We start from the raw sequence: 22416 nt of genomic DNA, 5'->3' as shown, positions 1-22416 counted from the left end.
AAAGAAAGAAAGAAAGAAAGAAAGAAAGAAAGAAAGAAAGAAAGAAACAGAAAGTAAGAAAGGAAGACAGGCAGGAAGAAAAGTAGATGTAAACTAGGAAAGAAGGAAAGAGGGAATGAAGGAAGGAAAAAGAATGGAGAAGGAAGGGAAGAAGGAATAATCATGTTTCACTAAATGTAGATCAGGATATTTATAATGAAATGGGGTTTCTTTGCAGGAATCTCCATAAACAAACAAACAAACAAAAAAACTAATATTTTTTATTTGCATTTTCAATACATGCAGTTTCTGTATGCACATATAAAATCTACTAATAATTACTGTATTGACAGTTATAGATTGTTTTCACATACTTTGCTGTGGTAAATTAGAAATAGAAGTACTGATATTAAAATTTTGTAATGTAAAAAACTATAATTTACAAAAGTGTCGTAGTGCTAGATAGCAGAGTTTCAGTACTACATGGAAGGAAAAGTTTATAAGACTTTATATTAGAGAAAAATAAGCAATGAAATTGGAAATTAGAACAGTTCTCCATTCACACCAATACTTTATCTTTGAAAAGAATAACCAGGAAAGCTTCCTTCCTAGAAGAACATAGAAACCATTTCCTATTGTCAATGTCCCAGTAATAAGCCATTATGGATCTGTCAGCCAGACTTTTTCAAATCCCATTTTAAGATTGCCTGTATTGGCCATCTATAAGGTTTTGGATTAACAATAGCATTGCATTTATTAGTCAAGGAAGAGGTCAAGGCCAGAGTTATGTTGGAATTCTGGCATTAGAATTCCTGCCAGATAGCTCCTTAGAATAGATAGAGGAACAGATAGTTTGAATTTTCTTCCTTGAAATCATTAGTCATGGTGAAATATAACAAAGTATTAAAAAAAATCATTTTGAATTACTGTGTGACATAACAAGCAAATCTATATAAGGAAAAGCTGAAACATAAAATATTTAAGGTGGAGTGGTAATGTTTTTTAATTTAGATATATCGAAAAACTAAATTAATGACCAAAATATATTCCAAATCATTGGGTGAACACTCATTCACAGAATTATAAGAATGGATATGAAAGATTCTGCAAAGGGAATCTAGTTCTTCCCTCACCACTCAATTTACTAATGAGGAAAATGAGATATACAGAATTTAGGTGGCTTACTTGAGGTCCTGCTGGAAGCCAACAAAGGAAGCAAGATTTAAAGTCAGGTCTTTACAAGTCAGGTCTTCATGCTGTCTCAGTTAGCAATCCTTTATTATGGGCCAGGATTCAGATGTACAAAGATAAAAAATGAACACCCTTTTTGTGTTGTCAGAAATAGCATGAAGATATATGAATAGATATATATTATTTTAATTTGCAGAATTCTTTTTTAAAATCTATTTTAAAATTTTATTTATTTATTTATTTTGCTTTTTTTGGAGAGGGGAAGGTAGGGCAGTTGGGGTTAAGTGACTTGCCCAAATTCACATGGCTAGTTTTGTGTTAAGTGTTTGAGGATGGATTTGAACTCAGGTCCTCCTGACTCTAGGGTCAGTGCTCTATTCACTGCACCACCTAGTCACCCCTGTAGAATTCTCCAAATCAAAATATGTAAAAGTACAACTGCAGTACTATGAAATACACTTTTTTTCTTATTTCTCATATAAACAGACTTCTACAATTACTGCCCTTTTCTTCATAGTGGTTCTATGTCCCCCACCCTTTTTTTTTTGCTTTTTTTTTTTTGGAGGGCGAATTGGGGTTAAGCGAATTGCCCAGGGTCACATGGCTAGTTTTGTGTTAAATGTATGAGGTCGATTTTGAACTCAGGTCCTCCTGACTCTAGGGCTCATGCTCTACTCACTGCACCACCTAGCTGCTCCTGACTCTTACTGTTTTAAAGAGAAATTCTTTAATTTTTCCTAGTGATGGATAGAAGGATGCAGGCAAAAAAATTTACAAGTTTAAAAGAATTTTTCAACAAGAAATCTGCAATATTATATTAATTCAATTTTAACGAAATATCATTGTTCTTAATAAAGTTATTCAAGTAGTTGTCAGAACTGTTTACACAAATGCGAGTTCCATATTTAAATGCAGTAAAACCTCTTCATTTTGAAAGAGTACAACTTTGAATATACACCTTCATTTTTTTTCTCTAACAGCAATGTCAATAAAGCTGAAATATAGTCTAATATCCTATCATGTTACATGGAACCCAAATATTTATGTTTCTCATTATTAACTCTCACAAGATAGATATTATTTTCATGGACATTTAAATGCTATGAGAAAAATATAAAACTATTGCACAAAATAAATAATATTGTTGATTGATTTATATATTTAATAGAATTTTATGCATTTATATATACATATATGTAATATAATATGTAAATATTTATATAGAGATTTATATGTTTAGTAGAATTTAAGTGATCTGTCAGTGGACATATTTACATGGAGGATTGGATTTACAGTCGGTCAGGAAGATAAAGAGTTGGGTTTCACTTCTAGCACTAACTGTGGCATCCCTCCTAACTGCTGTTTCCTCAGAAAGAGGAAATAATACCAAATCATCAAGTACTTGTTTAGTGACTACTATATGCTATACACATATATCCTTTCTGTACCTGCCTCACAGGGATTTCGTGACACTCAAATGTGATATTACTGGACATCCCCAAAGCTGCTACTATCACCATCACAAACACCACAACCACTCTTTTCAGTACACCACTGCACTGCTTGCTGCTGCTACTACTACCACTTCTTGTTACTATTGTTGTGCTGGTAATAGAATGAAAAATAAAGCAATAATAAAATGCCGGAATAATTTATAGTTTATTAAAGCGATTTTTCTCTGTTTTAGGTATGATGGAGTTTAGCCTGTTTGGCATATCCTATGTAAGCATCATTATTTTACTAATGTTCTTGTTTTGGCACAGTTTTTTAAATGAACTGAATTTGACATTGAATTAAAAATGACAATATGTTACAGACTGGTGCTGACATCTGTGGCTTCTTCAACAATTCAGAATATGAGTTGTGTACCCGGTGGATGCAGCTTGGATCATTTTACCCATTTTCTAGAAATCACAACATTGCAAATACTCGGGTATGTAGTTGTTACATTCAGGTTTTCCAGACAGATATCAGCAACACTTCATTCCATCCAGCTTTCTTAATTGGGTCTGTAAAATCCCTTTGTAGGGAAAATGGCTTTAACCAAGAACACTTAATGCCAAATGAATAGCAGAGTTAATCTGATAAATGGGCGATTCAATGAATGGCAGCATAGAAAACCTTATGACTTTACAAAAATACAAAAACAAAAACTTTGGTTATAGTCTATACATGATACCATTGCAAAGTGATTTCACAGCATACCTGTAACAATATTTTATATAGAATACCTCATATTTTTATACCTTATCTCATTTATTCCCCCCTTTTACACATGCTATTTGTGTGACCCTGGCCAAGTCCTTAAACCTTTTGGTGTTCTATGATTATAAATTCAAGAGAAGATCAAGACCTGAATTTGTAGAGGGATTGTCATTTCTTGAGATTATGTAGCCATTGAAGTGACAGGTCCACTTTCTATCCCTATTCTGATCCTTCTTGTTTTATTGTTACAAACTCTTCAATACAGGTACTATAGGCATTTTTGTTCACATTTCACAGATGAAGAAATTGTCCAAAGATGATGATGTTCCCATGGTCACATAGCTACTATGTATCAGAGATGGAATTTGAATTTAGTTTTTTTCTGACATCAGGGCTAACACTCTAGCTCCTATGTTACCCTGCTTCTATTTAGACTTGGTGTAGGTAATAGGGATTGAAAGGTTAGATTTCTTTCTTAAGGGACATGCCTTAAACCCAGGTCTCTCTGGCTTTCATTAATTGACCAAGAATAGACCAAATCCCACTTGGTCACTGTTTGGGCCCTCAAGACTCAGAGTGTATGTAAATAGCAACTGGTTCCATTTTGGCCTTAAACCCTGAGGGTCTTCCCATCTCAGATTGATTTTTTTTTGTTTTAACTAGGTAAAAGAGACTATTCTTCACCTCATTTCTTACCAGCCTTCATCATTGAATGGATATTGCTTCAGTCAAACTGAGATCTGGAAAAGACCTTGGCTTAAAAAAACAAGGTCTCCCACTGTGTCCTGGATTATCTCTAATTATTCTGATCTGTATTTTGCTATTCGGACTAGATGGCTCTGGAGGAGGAAGTGAAACTGGTGACTTTGCACAGTCCTCCCTCTTTGTTATTTTCCTTTGCCCCTCATTCTCAAAGAGGACCATGACATCAGGGAGCTGATGCCATGACTTACAACTGATGTTGATTTGAGTGAGGGAGGGCTGTCCAAAGTCACCAGCCTCATTTTCTCCTCCAGAGTCCCCTTACTCTTAAATTCATTTCACTTGCAAGTCATGAAATCAGCTCTCTCATGTCATGGTCCTCTTTGGGAATGAAAGACAAACTATGACATCTAATAGACACATTCAGCAAATAAACAATAAATAAATAAATAAATAAACAAACAAGTAAATAGATGAATGAATAAATAAATAAAATTAGAAAATAAATTTTAAAAAGGGGTTCAAGTTCCACACTTGGCATTGACTCTGACCCTTAGCAAATCATTTTCAAATCCAATAAACATGTATTAAGTCCTTAATATGTGCCAGGCACTGTACTAAGCAGGAGAGAAGCAATTAATGAAAGAAAGATAATCCCTACCCTCAGGGATTTTACAATCTAATGGGGGGCGGGGGCGGGGAACTGTACAAATAAAGGAGGCAAGAAAGTGAGAGGAAAAGTAAAGAAGGAAAACCACTGGGGTTACCTGACATGGGGGTATTTTGTTCATGGGGCTGGAAAAAAACAACACACCTCCCCCCCCTCCAAAAAAAAAATAAAAACAGGCAGGGCAGCAGATATAGACTGAAGGGAGCCCAGAACTTCTGGGCTCTAAAAAGGAACACATTGGGAGGAGTTGGATAGGAGGTGGTGTCAATCAAGGCTTGAGTTAGAAGCAGGGTGATAATTATGATTAAAGGCTATGACCTTAACCTGGGAAGGGCATCTTGTTCTATGAAGTTGAAAAAACAAAACAAAACAAAATAGGGAGGTCAGTACATGAAGAGTGGACTCATTAACCTTCCTAAATTTCCTTTTTCCTAGTGGAAAAATGAAGGGATTGGATGAGATGGACGCTTCCTAGTTCTAAATTGATGAACTATGTGAATTGCATTATCTCCATTTTCCATATGAGAAACTAGAGGCTCTGAGAGGTGCCCTGATTTTTATGGAGGCATTTAGTTATCAATCATGATAGATATTAAGATTTCATTCAGGGCTTCTTCTTTAAATCCTACTTTTCTAGTACCATTGCCCTGTGACTTTAGAAATCTATTATGAAAGGTTGAAGCTTCCTGTCTCTGAAAAGAGAAAGGAAAGATGTCCCTATCACAATGATTATGCTTTTCTTTCCTGGATCATTTCGCTCTATCTGCAAGACAAGATATTTCAATTTCTAGGTACTAGTGAAAAATCTGGAGAAAATCTTTTTTTTTTGTTTGCTTCTTTCCCCCAAATGGAAACAGAACAAATATAAAGATCCATAATCAGTCAGAATCAATCCCCCCCACCCATATATTTTTTTTTGTCTTTTGGAGGGGGGAATGCAGGGCAATTTGTGTTAAATGACTTGCCCAAGGTCACACAGCTAGTAAGTGTTAAGTGTCTGAGGCCAGATTTGAACTCATTTCCTCTTGACTCCAGGGCTGGTGACTATTCACTGTGCCACCTAGCTGCCCCTCAAACTCCCTTTTAAAAGGGTCCAAAACTTTCATTTGAAACCAGAATATAAAGCCAAGGTTTAAACAGGCAAAAAAAAAAAGAAAAACCCTAATTCTTTTTGAATCAGAGTGATTTAGCCAGGCTTTGTGGAACAAAGCATAAGTGAGCATCCTTTAATAATTTTGAATGCCTTGCCATCCCTAACGTTTGATTTGGTCAGAGCGGGTTGGTTATCCTTGGGTGTACAGCTCTCAATCAGGTTTTAGATGTTAGACCTTGAGTCAGAAACCCTCACATTCAAATCTCACCCTTGATACTCGCTACCTGTATGACCGTGGCAAAGTCACCTGACTTCTCTAGGCCTCTGTTTCCTCATCTGTAAACTGAGAATAAAATCATCATTATACCTTCGTCATGGACCTGTTACCTGTCCAATGATATCATGTATAAGTGCTAGATATGACTAATAAGGATCTGACTTTCTGGGCATCTTTAGCAAGCCTAATAATTCTTAGCTTCTTCTCTTCCCTGTTGATTCTTTTTAATTGCTCTTGGGTTAGAAAGAATAGGCTAGAACAGAAGAAATAATGGAGAACTGACTCATATTGTCTGGGTTCAAAGCCTCGTTAATAAACCTCTTTGAGTTCCCATTTCCTTCCTTTCTTCCCCTTTCTCCTCCTCCTCCTCTATCTCTAACTCTCTTTTTCCTTTCACCTTCTTCTTTTCTTCCTCCTCCTCCAACTCCACCTCCATTTCTCTTTCTTCTCCTTTTCCTTTAGCTTTAAGCCTTCATCCTCTTCCACCTAATAATAATAATAATACCGATAATAACAACAATAAGAAATCAATACGTAGCTTTTCTCTAGTATGTATATTCCAGACCCCATGACAAGTGCTTTACAAACATTACCTCACTTTATCCTCCCAACAGTCCTGCAAGATAATATGATTATATCCATTTGATAACTATCAAGAAAGTGAGGCATAGAGATATTAAATGACATACTCATAGTCATATAGCTAGTAAGGTCTACTGTTAGATTCGAACTCAGGTCTTCCTAAGTCCAGATCCAGAGCTCTGTCCACTGAGATCTACATAAGAAGGTTAGACAAGACAATTTACACAGTACTTCTGTCTCTAAATCTGTGTCCTTGATTCTCTTCTCCACAAAAATGGAATGTTTTAATAAGATGATAATAAATGTACCAGGAAAAGTGGGTGTATAGTGATGCAGTGACACTAGCTCACAACACTAAGGGTTGTCGTGATGTTATAATATCACTTTGAAAACCTTCAAGACATACGTGAAGTAGAAACGTGCAGTGGAAAGAAATGTGTTGTATTTGCCAAGAGGACCTAGGTTTAAATCCCAGCTCCCCATACCCTCAGTTTCCTCTTCTGCAAAATGAAGACACTGAACTACATGACCTTTAAGGCCATGATCCCACAAAATAAGGGCTTTACTGAAGTTTTTGCCTGTAGGGATCCTGCCTATGTGACCACAGATACTTTTTTGAATCCTTACATTTTTTTTCCCTTATCTAAAATCTAGGTGTATGACCCTACCACTTCAACTGACATATTAACCATGGAAATATAAGCTCATTAAAGAAATGCCTGATATCTCAATGATATTGGCCATATGATAAATTTAGTAATGTAGATGGAATTGGAGAAATGATAGAATTCAGCAGATTCATTTTTGTATCTGTAAATGATACATTGTCAGTGGATTTATCTGTTTATTTTTTATTTGTTTGTTTATTTATTTACATTAGCTCACCAAAAAGGATAAAGTGCCTTCTATATACGTGACTTGGTGGTAGGCATTAGGAATGAAAGGAAAAAAAATGAACAACCTTTTTGAGGGAAAGAAGCTTGCCATCAAGAAGCACACAATATATCTTTTATGTGATTATGATTGTTGCGATTAGGGGAGGGCAGTATAACGTCATTATACTAATGTGTATTTCAACTTATTCAGAGACAAGATCCTGTTTCTTGGGATGAAGCTTTTGTAAACATGTCCAGGAATGTTCTTAATATCAGATACACTCTACTGCCCCATTTCTACACACTAATGCACGATGTTCATGCTAATGGTGGTACCGTCATCCGTCCTCTCCTCCATGAGTAAGTACAAATGAAGCACAAATATACTTACTTGTAGAGTGAGTTTTCATTATTTAACTTCTTTGCATCCTCTAACATCTTCAATTATGACCTTTGAAAGAGGGTTTTTAATTATATCTTGAAAAATATTTTGAAGTATATTAAATAATCTAGACACAGTTGATCATCTTACAATATTGCTGTTACTATGTACAATATTCTCCTGGTAATACTCATTTCATTTTTGCATCAGTTCATGTAAGGCTCTCCAGGTTTTTATGAGAGCATCTGGCTCATTATTTCTTATAGTGCAATAGTTTTCCATCGTGATAATATACCTTTCTGCTGATCTTCAACTTTTTTATTTTTTGGTTAAAATGTTGTTTCACTTTTTCTTTTTGTTGGTTTTGCTGATAAAGGATTTGTTTGAGGGTGGCATTTTATGGTTATTTGTGGGTGAATATGGAAGAATTATGGTAATTTACTCCTTACTCTACCATCTTGGCTCTAGACAATTGTGTCCAGGTTTAGACATGTTGAGTTTATGATATCTAAGTAGCTGCAGTTTGAGATGTTCAGTAGGAAGTTAGAAATGTGACAGTGTAAGTCAGCAGAAAGGTTAAAACTCAACAAGCAGATCTGAAAATCATCTGCCTAGGGATGATAATTGAGCCAATGGGAGTTGATGAGATCATAAAAACTCATAGTATTGAAGGACAAAAAAAAAGAGGGCCCAGGAGAAAGCTTTGAAGGCTATCCACAGTTATTGGATGTGACCTGGATGAAAAAAGATAATGAAGTCATAAAAACGTAGAGAGAAGGGAGTATCAAGGAGTGATGAAAGATTGTAGGGAGGTCAGGTTTTCAATTTGGCAATTAAGAGCTCATTCTTAATGCTGGAGAAAGAAGTGTTGATTCAGTGACGAAGTTGGAAGCAATATTGCAGAAATTAAGATGAGAGAGAGAGGAAAAGAAGTGGTAGAGCCAATTATAATCTGCTTTGTCAATGATTCCATCCAGGACAGGGTGAAGAGACAGTAGATGGTAGTGACTGGGTATGGATGGATCAAATGAGCATTTTTTGAGGACTGAGGAGCTATTGGCAAGCTTGAAGCAGTATGGAAGCAGAAAGTAGAGAAGGAGGGATTAAAGAGAAGTGAGAATGTGAGGTAATTGAGTGAGGAATATGCTGAAGAAGATGAGATAGGATGGACTAACTCATGAATGTGGAAGGAAAGGTTTTCCTTGGCAAGGAGAAGACAATTTATTTTCTTTTCTCTAACTAACTCTCTTAAAAAAATGAAAGAAAAGAAAATCCTCGCAACAAACTAATGGTGTTGTTCTGGGTTGTTTTTTAGCGTATTTGGTTTTAATGGCTAACATAGCTGAAATTGTAGGTTTTACAGATGAATTGTCATTTCCCACAATGGGTTTGGTAGGTGAAACAGGTATTATTTAATTCTTCACCTAATTGTAGCGCACAGTTTTCCTTACAAACTCTGTTAAAACAAACAACGCAACAGCTTTCAATTCAAAAATTTCCTTTATTCTTGTAAGTTCAGCCTTTATTTTGAAGTCCTCTGGGGTTAGTACTCTGCCTCTAGCTGCTCCCTGCCCCCAGTTGCTATGTATTCACTTTGAATGTATTTCATATTTACTTATATGTGTATATAATGTTTCCTTCCAGCAGAATATTCTTCTTTCGGGCAGACAATGTTTCTGAATCTAAGTTTTCTCATTTGTAAAATGGAGACAATAAAATTGATATCATTCACCTCATGCTTATTGGGACAATCCGTAACAATAGATCACACTTTTAAATTGCATCATGCCAAAGTACCTTGCCTAAAACAACAGGATAAAGAGAGTAGTACATATATTATTATCCCCATTTTAATGACGAGATCAAGTTTGAAGATGTCAAGTCCCTTGCTTGCCTTAATATGACCAATAAGTTTAGAACTTTGAAGTCAGGTCTTCTGGCTCTAAGTCCAATATACAATCCACAGTGTCCACCCATCTCCCTCAAGTGGTATAACCTATTGTATTTATAACGAGATAGCAAGAGACAAGTTCTAGTGGTAGCAATAATTGATGATTATAATGCAAAGAACAAATTCTGTCCTTCCCCCTTCTTATCCTTTCCAGTCTAATCCTCATTACCATAATAACTTAGAAACTGCTTCTCCAATAGCATCCCCTCAGCTTTATTAGTTTAGCCTTTACAATTTTATTACTTTCCCAAATTAAAAAAAAAACTCCAAAGCACAAAACTTTACCTTATGACTATACAAAATTATAGCAGTTTTTAATGAAAAAAAAATGTGATACAATGTATCATAAAGAGTATTGGACTTGAAATGAGAAAAATTGGCTTTCAAAATTGTAGCTTCAGTTTCCACATCTATAATATGGGCATACTATCTGGAGTGCCTAACTGACCAAGTTCTCATAAGGATCAAAGTTGATATGTACAATATTTTTTTCCCAAATACTGAAACATTATATAAGTATTAGCTTCTTTAGTCATCCTCTTCCTCCCCCTCATTGTCATTGTTTTTATAGACATATACTACAATACTACTGTAAACTAAAGTCATAGAGTACTTTAAAGATTGTAAAACTTCTTAAATACATTATTTATTTGGGTGTCAGAGAGGTAATCTATCTTATTCACAATCCTCTTATAAATTGTACTGATACTTCAGTTGATTTTGAATGAATGACAGTTTTCTGCATATGGGAAGGCAGGCAGCTGAAAAGTATATTGTAAATCCTTACTCTATACCAGGAACTGTGCTAAAGACTGGGGCCACAAAGGCAAAAAAGGGACTCGATCTCAAGGAAGTAATAGGCTAATGGGGAGCATGCAAGCAGTTATCTACAAAGACGATCTATACACGGGCTCAATGGGAGGTAATCTCAGAGGGAAGGCACTAGCATTAAAAAGGACAGGAGAAGTTTTTTGTAGAAGTTAAGATTTTGGCTAAGATTTGAAGGAACTTACGAAAGCAATGATGTGGAGGACAGGATATAGATAATTCTAGTCCAGAGGAGAGTTAATAAAGTGCTTGCCATTGGAAAATGAAGTGTCTAAGTAAGGAATACCAAAGAGGCCAGTGTTATTACATTACAGAGTCCAAGGAGTGTAATAAGATATTAGAATACTGAGAAGGTAGGAAGGGGCTAGGTTAGGTGGAGATTTAAGATACAAATAGATGATTTTATATTTAATCCTGGAAGTAAAAGGGTATCACTGGAGTGGCAGAAGGGTAAACAGTGATATGGACAGATGTATACTTTGGGAGGATCTCTTTGGCATCTAAGTGGAAGAAGGACTGGGGTCAAGAAAGATTTCAGGAATAGTGTTCATCTCAAAGGCTATTATAGTAATTCAGATGTGAAATGAGGAGGGCCTATCTGAGGGTTGTGGTAGTGTCAAAAAAGAGAAGGGAGAATAAAAAAAAAGATATCACAAAGGTACCAATGATAGGGGTTTGAAAATAATTGTATCTGGGGGATAAAAAAGAATGATGTCAAAGATGCAAAATGGGGTGACTGAGAGGATGGTCTTACCCTCAACAATAATAGCAAAATTAGGAAAAGACAATGAAGTTTTGGAGAAAAATAGTGAGCTTGGCTTTGGGCTTGTGCAATAGGATATCACATTTCAGATATTTAATAGACACTTGAAGATGTGAGATTAGATGTCAGGAAACAAGTTGTGGCCGAATAAAATGGTCTATGAGTCATCTCTAGAGGACGTATGAAGTCACTAAGTGAAATGATAGAGCAGAAGAAGAGAAGAGGGACGAGAGATGATCCTTCAGGGATCCCTACAGTTAGTAGCAGTGATGGCCTGGAGGAGACAGAAGAGTGGGTAGACAGGAAAAGAACAAAAAGCAAAGTCACAAAAATCTGGGACATAGAAGGAAAAGAGGGTGATCAACATTCATAGAGTTGCAGAGGGTTCAAGAAGGATAAGGACTGAAAAAAAAAGTCTTAGACTTAGTCATTTAAAAAAAGTCATTGTCGACTTTGGAAAAAGAAGAATGAGTTAATGCACTCATGAAGACATCACTGTCAACTTCTTTGTCTTTGGATAGTTATTGTGCAATTTTCATTTCAAATTATGTATGTACTGTACATTGTGTGCTTCTTTATTTTGTATTTGAATATGCACTTATCAATTATCAATGATCTGTCAAATACAGTATGTTCCTTTCAGCTATAATTTCTATGAATTCTCTTAATTCACTGCAAACATATGTCTAATTACTGGTTCTATGTTTGTTCTTTCAAGGTTCTTTGATGATCAGGAAACCTGGTCCATTTTCAAGCAGTTTCTTTGGGGCTCAGGCTTTTTGGTCAGCCCAGTTATGGAGCCGGTAGGTACAGAAATATCACTCTTTATTTGATGACTATTTAAAACTGAATTGTGTGTGATGATATTCTGTTTTTAATCTTTAGGTTATCAGAAATTTATCAGTATATATGCCAGATGCCCGCTGGTTTGATTACCACACGGTAAGAGATGAAGAATGTGTTTCGCTTTCAAAATCCGCTTTAGAAAGCTTCTAGTGTAGCCATACGAAAGGAACATCCTAATACAAATAAGCTTAAACATTCCTAGCATATAGGTTCAAGTTTGCAAATATTCTGGAAACTAACTTGCATAGAAAGCAATGTTAGTGTGGTGATGGTGGTCCTTCTTTGGTTTTTCTTTTTAATCTAACCATTGCCTTGATTTCATAAGGAAACACTGAAACCATAGTAGACCACATTATATCAGATAACATTAAATGGAGTTAAGTAATCATCTTAAGAGGGAAGAAAATCACCTTATAGTGCTAGAAAAAATATCTATGGCTGGAAAATCCCCACTGCTTTTTTTTCTGCAAGTGAAGTCCACAAATCTAAGTAAGGCTAAAACATAAGATAAATCCCTTAATTATATACAGAATACTGTGCTAGGTCCTGGAAGCTAGTGAGATAAGTACTTTGTAAGACTTAAAGTTCTTTATTAATTCAACTTACTATTCTTGTTATTCACGCATAGATTGAGACTACTTTTCGAGGTGCTTAGAAAATATTCAATTGCTTTCTTCCTCGGTTTAAAATGGAAGATTTTGTTCTAAAGTATTAAATGTTCTTTGAAGATATGTTTATTTTAAATTTAAATTTATTTTTATGTAAAAATACTTTTTTTCATTTGTGATAGTTTCCTGCATTCTCTATGTTTCTGGTTCTTCTTCCTAATATTTTACCTCAATCTCCTCTTTTTAGGGTCATGATATCGGAATTAGGAAGCAATATACAAACTTGGACACTCCTCTGGATAAAATCAACCTCCATGTCCGGGGTGGTCTTATTCTTCCTTGTCAGGAGCCTGCCCAGACTACCTTTTATAGGTAAGAAAAGTGAAATGAGAAATGCTGGATTTGAGATCTGTGATGACCAATGATTAGATGTCTAATGTTAAAACAGGAATCTCTAGTTCTAAAATAGATATGGGATTCTTTATGTACTCTAATTGTAACAGAACATACACTGAGTTTCTTGCTTATGAACAACACTTTACTTCTGAACTTTCTTGATTTATGAAGGGCCACCACAGCTGAGAACTCCCCATCTACAAGAGAACAGAGTCTCCTCTTTGCTTTCCTACCATCATCATCTCTTGGCCTCTCTAAATTATTCATTTCTAGCCATTGTTGTTCAACATCTGACTCGCCACCTCCCTGGGTCATTACTTCATGATTGATTGCCACCCCCTTGCTACCATCTACTGCCAAATGATGCAACAAGTGCCACTTGCAAGGACAAGATTTCCCTGATGCCACTACTCCATAAAATCCCAAACCATCACTTCTCCCATTACATTCTGTCTCCATTTGACCATCAGTTCTTTTCTTGTCCAAGACCAAGAACTTCTGGAAGTTTCCATTAGACTTCTGGTTCAAGAAGAAGAGGGGGTTAGAGTCCCTCCTTTTCCTTCTTGAAATTGCAAGTTTAGAATAGAAACATCTTCTCCTAAAGATGATATCAAAAGCATTAGTAGGGTTTTTATAACATTTTTAGGTAAGTATTATAAGTTCTAGAAGTCAGGTGCATTTCTGGTCAAATGAACACTTGTGGTATCCTGCAGTAGTTTTTATAGGAAAAAAAAATGGATTGTAAGTTCTAGATAATTGACTAAGAAATGAACTTTTAGAGCATGACCTGTTCATAACTTGTTGTTTGCCTCTCTAATCACCTTGTTAATGAGATTTATAAAACATTATTATGTGACAGGATGTTTCTAGGCTCTGGAGATACTAAGGAAAGCAAAAACATCTCTCCTGTACTCAAGGAGGTCACATTGTAACTGGAGAAGCAAAAATGTATGAACAATTATGTGATATATATATATATATATATATACATATATATGTGTGTGTGTAAATACACATATCTAACCCTATCCATATCCATATCTATATCTATATCTATTTCTCTATACACATAAATAAATATGTATATATATTCACACAAATGTGTGTATATGCACACATATACATGTATATGTATGTATACAACCATGATACATAAACACACAAGTATATGTGCATACACACATATATGTACATATACATACAGGTGTGTACACATATACACACATACATACACATACATAATCAAACCTGCAAAGGAAAACCACTTTGGCAACTGAGTAGAGGAAGGGTTGCATTGGGGAAAAGCCAGAGGCAAGGAGATATGTTGGGAGGTTGTTGCAGTAATCCAAGTGAATAGTGAAAGGGGCCTGTGCCAAGGTGTTGGTTGTGTGAAAAGAGGGAAGACCATAATAAGGGGTAAAGTATGCGGATCCTTGGGTTCATGCCCTATTTCCATCTAAGAATCACATTGACTTGAGGGAATTCTTCATCTCATATTTATCCATTTTTAAAAACTAAAACATTAAACAATTAGTTTTACATATAGAATTTTTATCATACTATTAGTTGTGATCAGGGCATACATGGAAATCAAATTCAGTCATGTTTTGGTAATGGAATATCTTCCTACTTATCCAGTCTTCTTCTACCTTATTTCCTTTTAGTATGTTTCAGAGCCAATACCAATTGAGACACATTTAAGAGTTTTCAAGATCAAATTAGTCTATAATTTTCATATAACCCTCCTTACCCTCACAGGGCTGCTGAGAAGAGAAAATGAAACAGCCACTGCAAAGCACGTGCAAAACTTAAAGCCTATCAGTGTTCTTTATTATTGTCGTCATCACGAACTGCTTCAGCATTATCATTTTCATATACACCTCTGACACTTTTTCTCCCTAATAATCATTTTCTGCTTATTGAAAAACACACGCCTTTCCATCTTCTGTGCACATTTAACATCAACATCAAAATTCATAATATGATTTGGAGGAGAGGGCTAGCATGAAGAGAGGATAATTGGGCAAAAGACAAGAATGGACATGTAATAATGCCACCACTTATTTTTCCTTTGATCTATACCATAGTAATTTTTTTTATTTGCTTGTATTTGTACACAACAGTCATTCCTCAGATTGAACCCAGGCTTTACTAATCAGTATCCTTATTCATTTATTTATTTGTTTATTTATTTATTTATTCATGTATGTATGTATGTATGTATGTATGTATGTATGTATGTATTTTGCCTTTTGGAGGGAAATTGGGGTTAAGTAACTTGCCCAAGTTTACACGGCTAGTTTGTGTGTGTGTGTGTGTGTGTGGGTGGGTGTGTGTGTGTGTGTGGGTGCGTGTGTGTGTGTGTTAAGCGTCTGAGGCCAGAACCGATCCTGTGTCCTCCTGACTCAGGGGCCGGCACTTTACTCACTGTGCCACCTAGGCACCCCTAGTATCCTTATTTCTAAAAAAAACCCTGATGATTCATTAGATATGGGATACAGCAGGAGATGACATAAATATATTTCCTTGTTTAGATGTTTTGTATAGCAAAATTTTTCATTTATAACTTTCTGTGAAGTAACTATAATTGATCATTCTGAAAATATCTTTCTTACAGTCGAAATAATTTCATGGGACTCATTGTTGCTGTGGATGATAACCAGATGGCACAAGGTTCATTGTTCTGGGATGATGGAGACAGCATTGGTGAGTTCAACTTTGCCACTGAATAGTAGGGCCATAATCTCTCCAATATTGTTAGAGCATTGATTATTCCCCTCCTCCTCTTCCCTTGTTTCTTAGCCTTTCAGCTCAGTATAGCTATGTCTCAGGTGGCAGGCTATTAGGGGAGCTTCAGCATGAGGCGACTGTGCTAGCTGGTACCACAATGGGGCCCTACCAGAAACCACCTTCTTTAACCAACCTTGTGTGTGCTGGAGAGAGGAAGTGTCACAAGGAGGCCATTATCACCAAAAGTCATCATGTAGATAACGTAGTCCAGAACAACTGATGCACACGTAGGGATTGAGCTTTGTGAGACATGTAATGCTATCAAGAGAAAAAGTGAGGCTCTCACCTTCATACACACATACACCATTTGTATGTATATATACATGCATGCAACATACTACATATACACAATACCCATTCAATACTCATACAATGCACATGCATATACACATACATGTGATTTGTGGTAGAGTCTGTTTTGTTCAGATTGAGTTTATTATTTCATTCAAGCAGTAATAGCTCAATGTAATGATTTCCATTATTCTACTTCTCATGAATATGCAAGAAACATGTAAATAACCTCGAAGAGAATAACAGCTCATGCTTATTTAGCACTTGAAATTTTGTAAGGTTTTTGACACTGTTTTTGCATTTTTTGAGCCCCACAACAACCTCATGGTGGTAGGTACTCCAGGTCTGTTATCCTCATTTTATAGATGAAGAAACTATGTCTAAGAGAAGTTAAGTGTTTGCCATAATCATACAGTTAGCAAGCATTAGCACTGAGATTCACAGAGTTTTTTCCCCTTAATTCCTAAGTCCAACATCTTATACACTATGCTTTGCTACAGAATTGTGTCCATGTGGATCTTTAACTATTTGAAATAATTCCTGAGGGGGGTGTGGCAAAATCTTTTTTGGGCAATTGGGGTTAAATGACTTGCCCAAGGTTACAGCTAGTAAGAGTCTGAGGTTGGATTTGAACTAAGGTCCTCCTGACTTAAGAGCCAGTTCGCTATTCACTGTGCCCCATGGCAAAATACTTTGATATTCTTTGATGTTTTTCTTTAAAAAATGTTTTCTCTCTGTTTTTGTTTTAATAGATACTTATGAAAATGGTCAATATCTCTCAGTACAGTTTCAGTTAAATCAGGTAAGGATCACTCTAAAACTCCTTTTAAATATTGTTTCCATGAGTTTGGAGGAAAAATTCTATTTTCACAGAATTCTGCTATAGCAAAGGCACTTTTTTTCAAGTTATAAATAACCCTAATATAAACTCCAATGGTTATAGAACAGATCAATGTACCCCTTTTCTAGTTAACCCATACTGGTGACTTATAACTCTAGTGTTTTGTATATATACTCGAGCGCGTTTAGCTGTTCTTTACATGATGGGTGCCCAGCACATGATAAAACTGTTATGACTTAAATATCAACTTCTCCAATTTTTCAGAATACTCTGACAACTACTACTTTACATAATGGGTATTCAAACAACAGTGAACTGAGACTTGGGTATGTCAAAGTATGGGGCAAAGAGAAGACGTCAGTTTCAAGTGTTCAACTTAAATACAATGGGCAAAATCAAAACCTCAACTTTAGCCAAGATGCAGCCAATGGGGTAAGATCTGAATGAAGATTCCTATTACATATACATTCCTTTAAACCTACTTTTTGTGTATTCCCCAGAATTAGAGAAGTAAATTTGGATGAAAAATAGTATTCCTTTTTTCATTTTCTCCCCTCTTAATTCTTCTTCCTCTCCTTTCCCCTCTCATTACATTCCACACCTTTTCCTCCTCTTTTCATCTTTCTTTCTTTTTCCAAAACAATAGTTTGTTGCTGGGAATAGCATTTGAGAAGGAAGGGCTAATACTAGGGTTGCTTTAAGTGATCAGTCCTCTCCAAAAAAATTTTCCTGAGAGTAATGCAGACTAGTTAGCTTTTCTTTAATTATTTGAAGGTTTTATATGGAAGAGGGTTTAAATTTCTTCTTGTCCCCAAAGCATAGAACTAGGAGGAAAAGAAACAAATGACAGAGTGGAACATTTTGGTTCTATGAAAGGAAAAACTTTTTTTATAAAGTTATCTTCAAATTATAATTGGCTGCAAAGGAAAGTAGTGGCATCAAGGTTCATGATTCTGGAACAATGGAGAAAGCATCAATAATCAGAATGTGCTTCCTGATAGAATGTTAGTGTCTCATATATTAGCATGCATGTCAAATCACTCTCCTTTCCCTCACTTCTCATTCCTATGGGAAATTTTCAAACATAGATGAAATCATGTTCTTAGAACTGGAGGGAACCTTTATTGTCTTCTTTGTTCTTTTTTTCTTCTGTTTTTCTTACTAACTACCTTTGTGAAATTAGGCAAGTCTCTTCCTCCCTGCTATTTTCTTTCCTCATCTATAATAAGAAGGGATTGGATAAGAAGATTATTAATGCCCCTTCCAGCTCTAACAAATTATGTTCCCTCAAAAAGTGACATTTATATATTTTGATGATACTGCTCATCATGACAACTTAGGAATGTAAAGTTCTGAATGAATATTAAAATTGTATATTTTCTTTAACCCTACTAGATATTAGAAATTAATCTTGAGGACAAAGGTGTCATCTTGGGGAATAATATAGAGATTTCCTGGACGACATGAGAACCAAATGCCAACTTCGGTTTTCAAAGGAAAGAATCAATCTACTACAGTTTCAATTAATGTTTCTAATTTCATCTTATAAACTTGTTTTTTCCCTCTATGTAAGATAATGAAATATTTTAAATATATTGAAAGGAAATTAATTCCTGTGAGTCTCTCATTTTTTTTAAATTACTATTCTAATTGAAAAAAAAAGACCTAGAAGCCTATATTGTTACACACACACACACACACACACACATACACATATATATATATGAAGATTTCAGGGATACCATGAAATTATGTTTAATTCCCCTTGAAGGCTCTCAGAGATGACTGCCAATTAATAAATAAACATGTCAATTGAAATTAGCCAAATGGAAGTTAAAAAATGATATTTAGCTTTCTTGGCTATTCCAGACTCCTGCTCTAATCTACTATACCAAGTTGTTTTTCATATTTAAATATAATTATTGTTTGTAGCCCTTGAAAATTTACAAAGCACCTTACAAATATTATTTCATTTTTATTTTTCACAACAGCCCTGTGAGATAAGTGCTAGTATTATACCCATGAGGAAATTTAGGCTGAGAGGTTTCATCATTTGTCCAAAGTCATACAGCTATCAAGTATCTGAGTCAAGATTCAAACGCAATGATTCACCATTCCGAGTCATTCATTTTCCCATTATAACACCTATCCCTCATGAATGCCCAGGAATTGTCAATGGGAGAAACAAGAGGTCAGAGTTGGGTCCCTATCTATTGCAAAACACAAGAGAAATACCAAAATCTTAGAGATGGATCAACGTTGTACATCAATTTTTAAAAGGTGAAATAGTGGTCATTCTCCCTAGTGAACCCATTCAATGATGATTCTCTCCTTTCTCAGAAATATTTTGAACTAAGTACTTATTGCTATTTTTTCTAGACTTATATATACACAAAGTGTATACCCTTCAAGAATGTAACCTCCTTGAGGACAAGGAATATGTTACTTTCATCTTTGCATCTCCAGAACTTACCACACTGCCTGGCACATTACAAATCAGGCTGTTTGTTGATCAATGGACTGATTGTTAGGGGACTCTTAAGGAGATGAACACAGAGAAGGGTCATACAAACCTGTCAGACTGCGAGGATCTTATTGGTTGCCTCATTGAATTTGGGATTCTTTCAAAATCTGACTGACTTTCACATTCCATACCCTTCTACAGCTTCACAGTGATACTGACTAGGTGAAAAATAGCCCTGTCCCTCCTTAACATTTAAATATCAGAGTGAATTACCACCTTAAGAGAAGTAGGCATTCTAAAGTGGAGTCTCTGTGTCTGCATTCATTTCCCTTCATAGTACATACTATGTAGCATGTTTTCAGTGCTTAATATCTATGCTTTCTGTTAATAAAAAGAATTTCTCTGATGTTGTACTAAAAGGTCCTAATATGCCCCACTGAAGAAAGCACATCCTCTCAGAAGGATGAATTCTCATTGAGTACACAGTTCTCCTCATTCTTAAGTGAAGAATAAAGGAGGGAGGTAAATGAGATGCCTTTTAAGGTCCATAAGTTTATAGTGAGATATTTATTATGTCAGAGTTCACAGCTGGGAGAAATAATGTTCAGTAATAGAGAAGAATTAGGGTTTCAGTCCCTGGCAATACAGGCAGGACGTCTCTGAAAGGTTACTTTGATGTGTAGCCCTGAAGAAAGTAGGCAGAATGAATATCAGTGCTTCTTTCAAAAGGATCATGGGAGCAAGGAAGATGAAGAAGGAGGAGAGGAAGGAAGGGAGAGATGGAGAAAGAAAGAAAGAAAGAAAGAAAGAAAGAAAGAAAGAAAGAAAGAAAGAAAGAAAGAAAGAAAGAAAGAAAGAAAGAAAGAAAGAAAGAAAGAAAGAAAGAAAGAAAGAAAGAAAGAAAGAAAGAAAGAAGAAAGAAAGAGAGAGAGAGAGAGAAAGGAAGAAAGAAAGAAAGAAAGAAAGGAAGGAAGGAAGGAAGGAAGGAAGAAAGGAAGGAAGAAAGAGAGAGAAAGGAAGAGAGAAAGAAGGAAAGAAAGAGAGAGGGAAAGAGAGAAAGAAAGTGAGAAAGAAGGAAAGAAAGAAGGAAAGAAAGAGAAAGAAAGAAAGAAAGAAAGAAAGAAAGAAAGAAAAAGAAAGAAAGAAGGAATGAAAAAAGGAAGGAAGGAAGGAAAGAAAGAAAGAAAGGAAGAAAGAAAGAAGGGAGGAAAGAAGGGAGGAAAGAAAGGAAGAAAGAAAGAAAGAAAGAAAAAGAAAGAAAGAAGGAATGAAAAAAGGAAGGAAGGAAAGAAAGTAAGAAAGGAAGAAAGAAGTTAGGAAAGAAAGAAAGAAAGAAAGAAAGAAAGAAAGAAAGAAAGAAAGAAAGAAAGAAAGAAAGAAAGAAAGAAAGAAAGAAAGAAAGAAAGAAAGAAAGAAAGAAAGAAAGGAAGGAAGGAAGGAAGTAAGGAAGAAGGAAGGAAGGAAAGATGGAAGGAAGGAAAGAAAGAAAGAGAAAGAATGAAAAAAAGAAAGAGAAAGAAAGAAAGAAAGGAAAAGAGGAAATTAAGGAAGGAAAAGGTTGAACTAGTGGAAAAGTGTTGGTATTGGAACTAGAAGAGACCAAGTTTTTAATTCAGTTTCTGAATTAAATATTATTTAATATTTAATTTAAAATTAATTTAAAATTTAATTTAAAGTTAAATAGCCTTGGGATTATCACAAGTCACTTTATGTCTGTGGATCTATGTTGACACATTTTAAAATTGGTGAATTAATTTTTATATTTCCTATGTTAAAGAGTTGTTCTGAGGAAAAATCTTCATAAATCTTTAGGTATCTGTAAATATGAGTTGTTCTTACGTATTTTGTGAAGCATCTGGGACAACTTCATTCTCTTATACTATTACTTCCCTTGCATTTGTATGATCCCCTGCAAAGCTAATCTATTTACTTATTAGTATAGATATTTTCCTGATTTTCCTCTATCTTCACCACCACCATCCCTATACCCCCACAGAATGTGAATTCCTTACATGAGTTTTGCATCCCTAGCACCTCACCCTGTGATAAGAACAAATTGCTATTATCCTCTCATTCTTCCTGGAAAAATCTTCGTATGCTTGGAATAGGAACCCACCTAATTCACCAACATATTTGAAGCCTGTTGCTTACTCTCAACCTTTGGCTGACAATGACTATTTCCAATTTTGCTTTCTGCTTTGGAGCTGCTATAGGATATGGGAAAGACTAGCTCAATATCTTGGTTCAAATCCTACCTTGAACACTTACTATCCATGTAATGTTAAAAATTCATTTGACCTCTACGGGCCTCAGCTTCCTCATAAACAAGGAATATAAAATAAGAGGTTTTGATTTGAGGACATCTAAGGTTAATTCCAGCTCTAAAATTCCTCAGTCTCACTCTTTCTTCCTGAGTCACTGAAGTCCAGTGATAGGACAAAAGACAACTGGCAATGGTCCAGAATTTAATGATTGACCTTGGCAACTTCAATGCCTGAGCAGACACTCCCCAGTCCCTGCTTCAGTCACCTTCATGGCCCTTGGAACAAAGTGTTTTTATTCTCTAATTCTGCCTGTAAAAGTCTTCATATGCTTGGAACAGGCATCTATCTAATTCACCAACATGTACGAAACCTGTTGCTTACTCTCAACTTGCTCTAGCCCAATTGTCAAAAAGGTTGG

The 22416-nt window shown here is 35.5% G+C and overlaps 1 protein-coding gene across 1 annotated transcript in view; it reads left to right on the top strand.

Moving 5' to 3' along the window:
• SI (sucrase-isomaltase) overlaps nucleotides 1–18820 on the top strand; it is a 110563-nt gene extending 91743 nt beyond the window's left edge. Inside the window, exons 38-47 of the mRNA XM_069083660.1 lie at nucleotides 2858–2892; nucleotides 2987–3103; nucleotides 7786–7934; nucleotides 12217–12301; nucleotides 12384–12440; nucleotides 13200–13324; nucleotides 15966–16054; nucleotides 17182–17231; nucleotides 17535–17702; nucleotides 18666–18820. Of these exons, the coding sequence (XP_068939761.1) occupies nucleotides 2858–2892; nucleotides 2987–3103; nucleotides 7786–7934; nucleotides 12217–12301; nucleotides 12384–12440; nucleotides 13200–13324; nucleotides 15966–16054; nucleotides 17182–17231; nucleotides 17535–17702; nucleotides 18666–18737 (947 nt within the window). The 3' untranslated portion in view covers nucleotides 18738–18820. The remainder of the gene's footprint in view (nucleotides 1–2857; nucleotides 2893–2986; nucleotides 3104–7785; nucleotides 7935–12216; nucleotides 12302–12383; nucleotides 12441–13199; nucleotides 13325–15965; nucleotides 16055–17181; nucleotides 17232–17534; nucleotides 17703–18665) is intronic.
• Nucleotides 18821–22416: the final 3596 nt, after the last annotated feature.

The sequence above is a fragment of the Petaurus breviceps genome, unplaced genomic scaffold (assembly GCF_028583685.1).
Source record: "Petaurus breviceps papuanus isolate PSGF00001 unplaced genomic scaffold, PetGlider_PUasm1.0 173, whole genome shotgun sequence".
NCBI classification, from domain to species: Eukaryota; Metazoa; Chordata; class Mammalia; order Diprotodontia; family Petauridae; genus Petaurus; species Petaurus breviceps.
The sequence above is the reverse complement of the archived record's forward strand: the minus strand, read 5'-3'. Positions and strand labels throughout refer to the sequence as shown.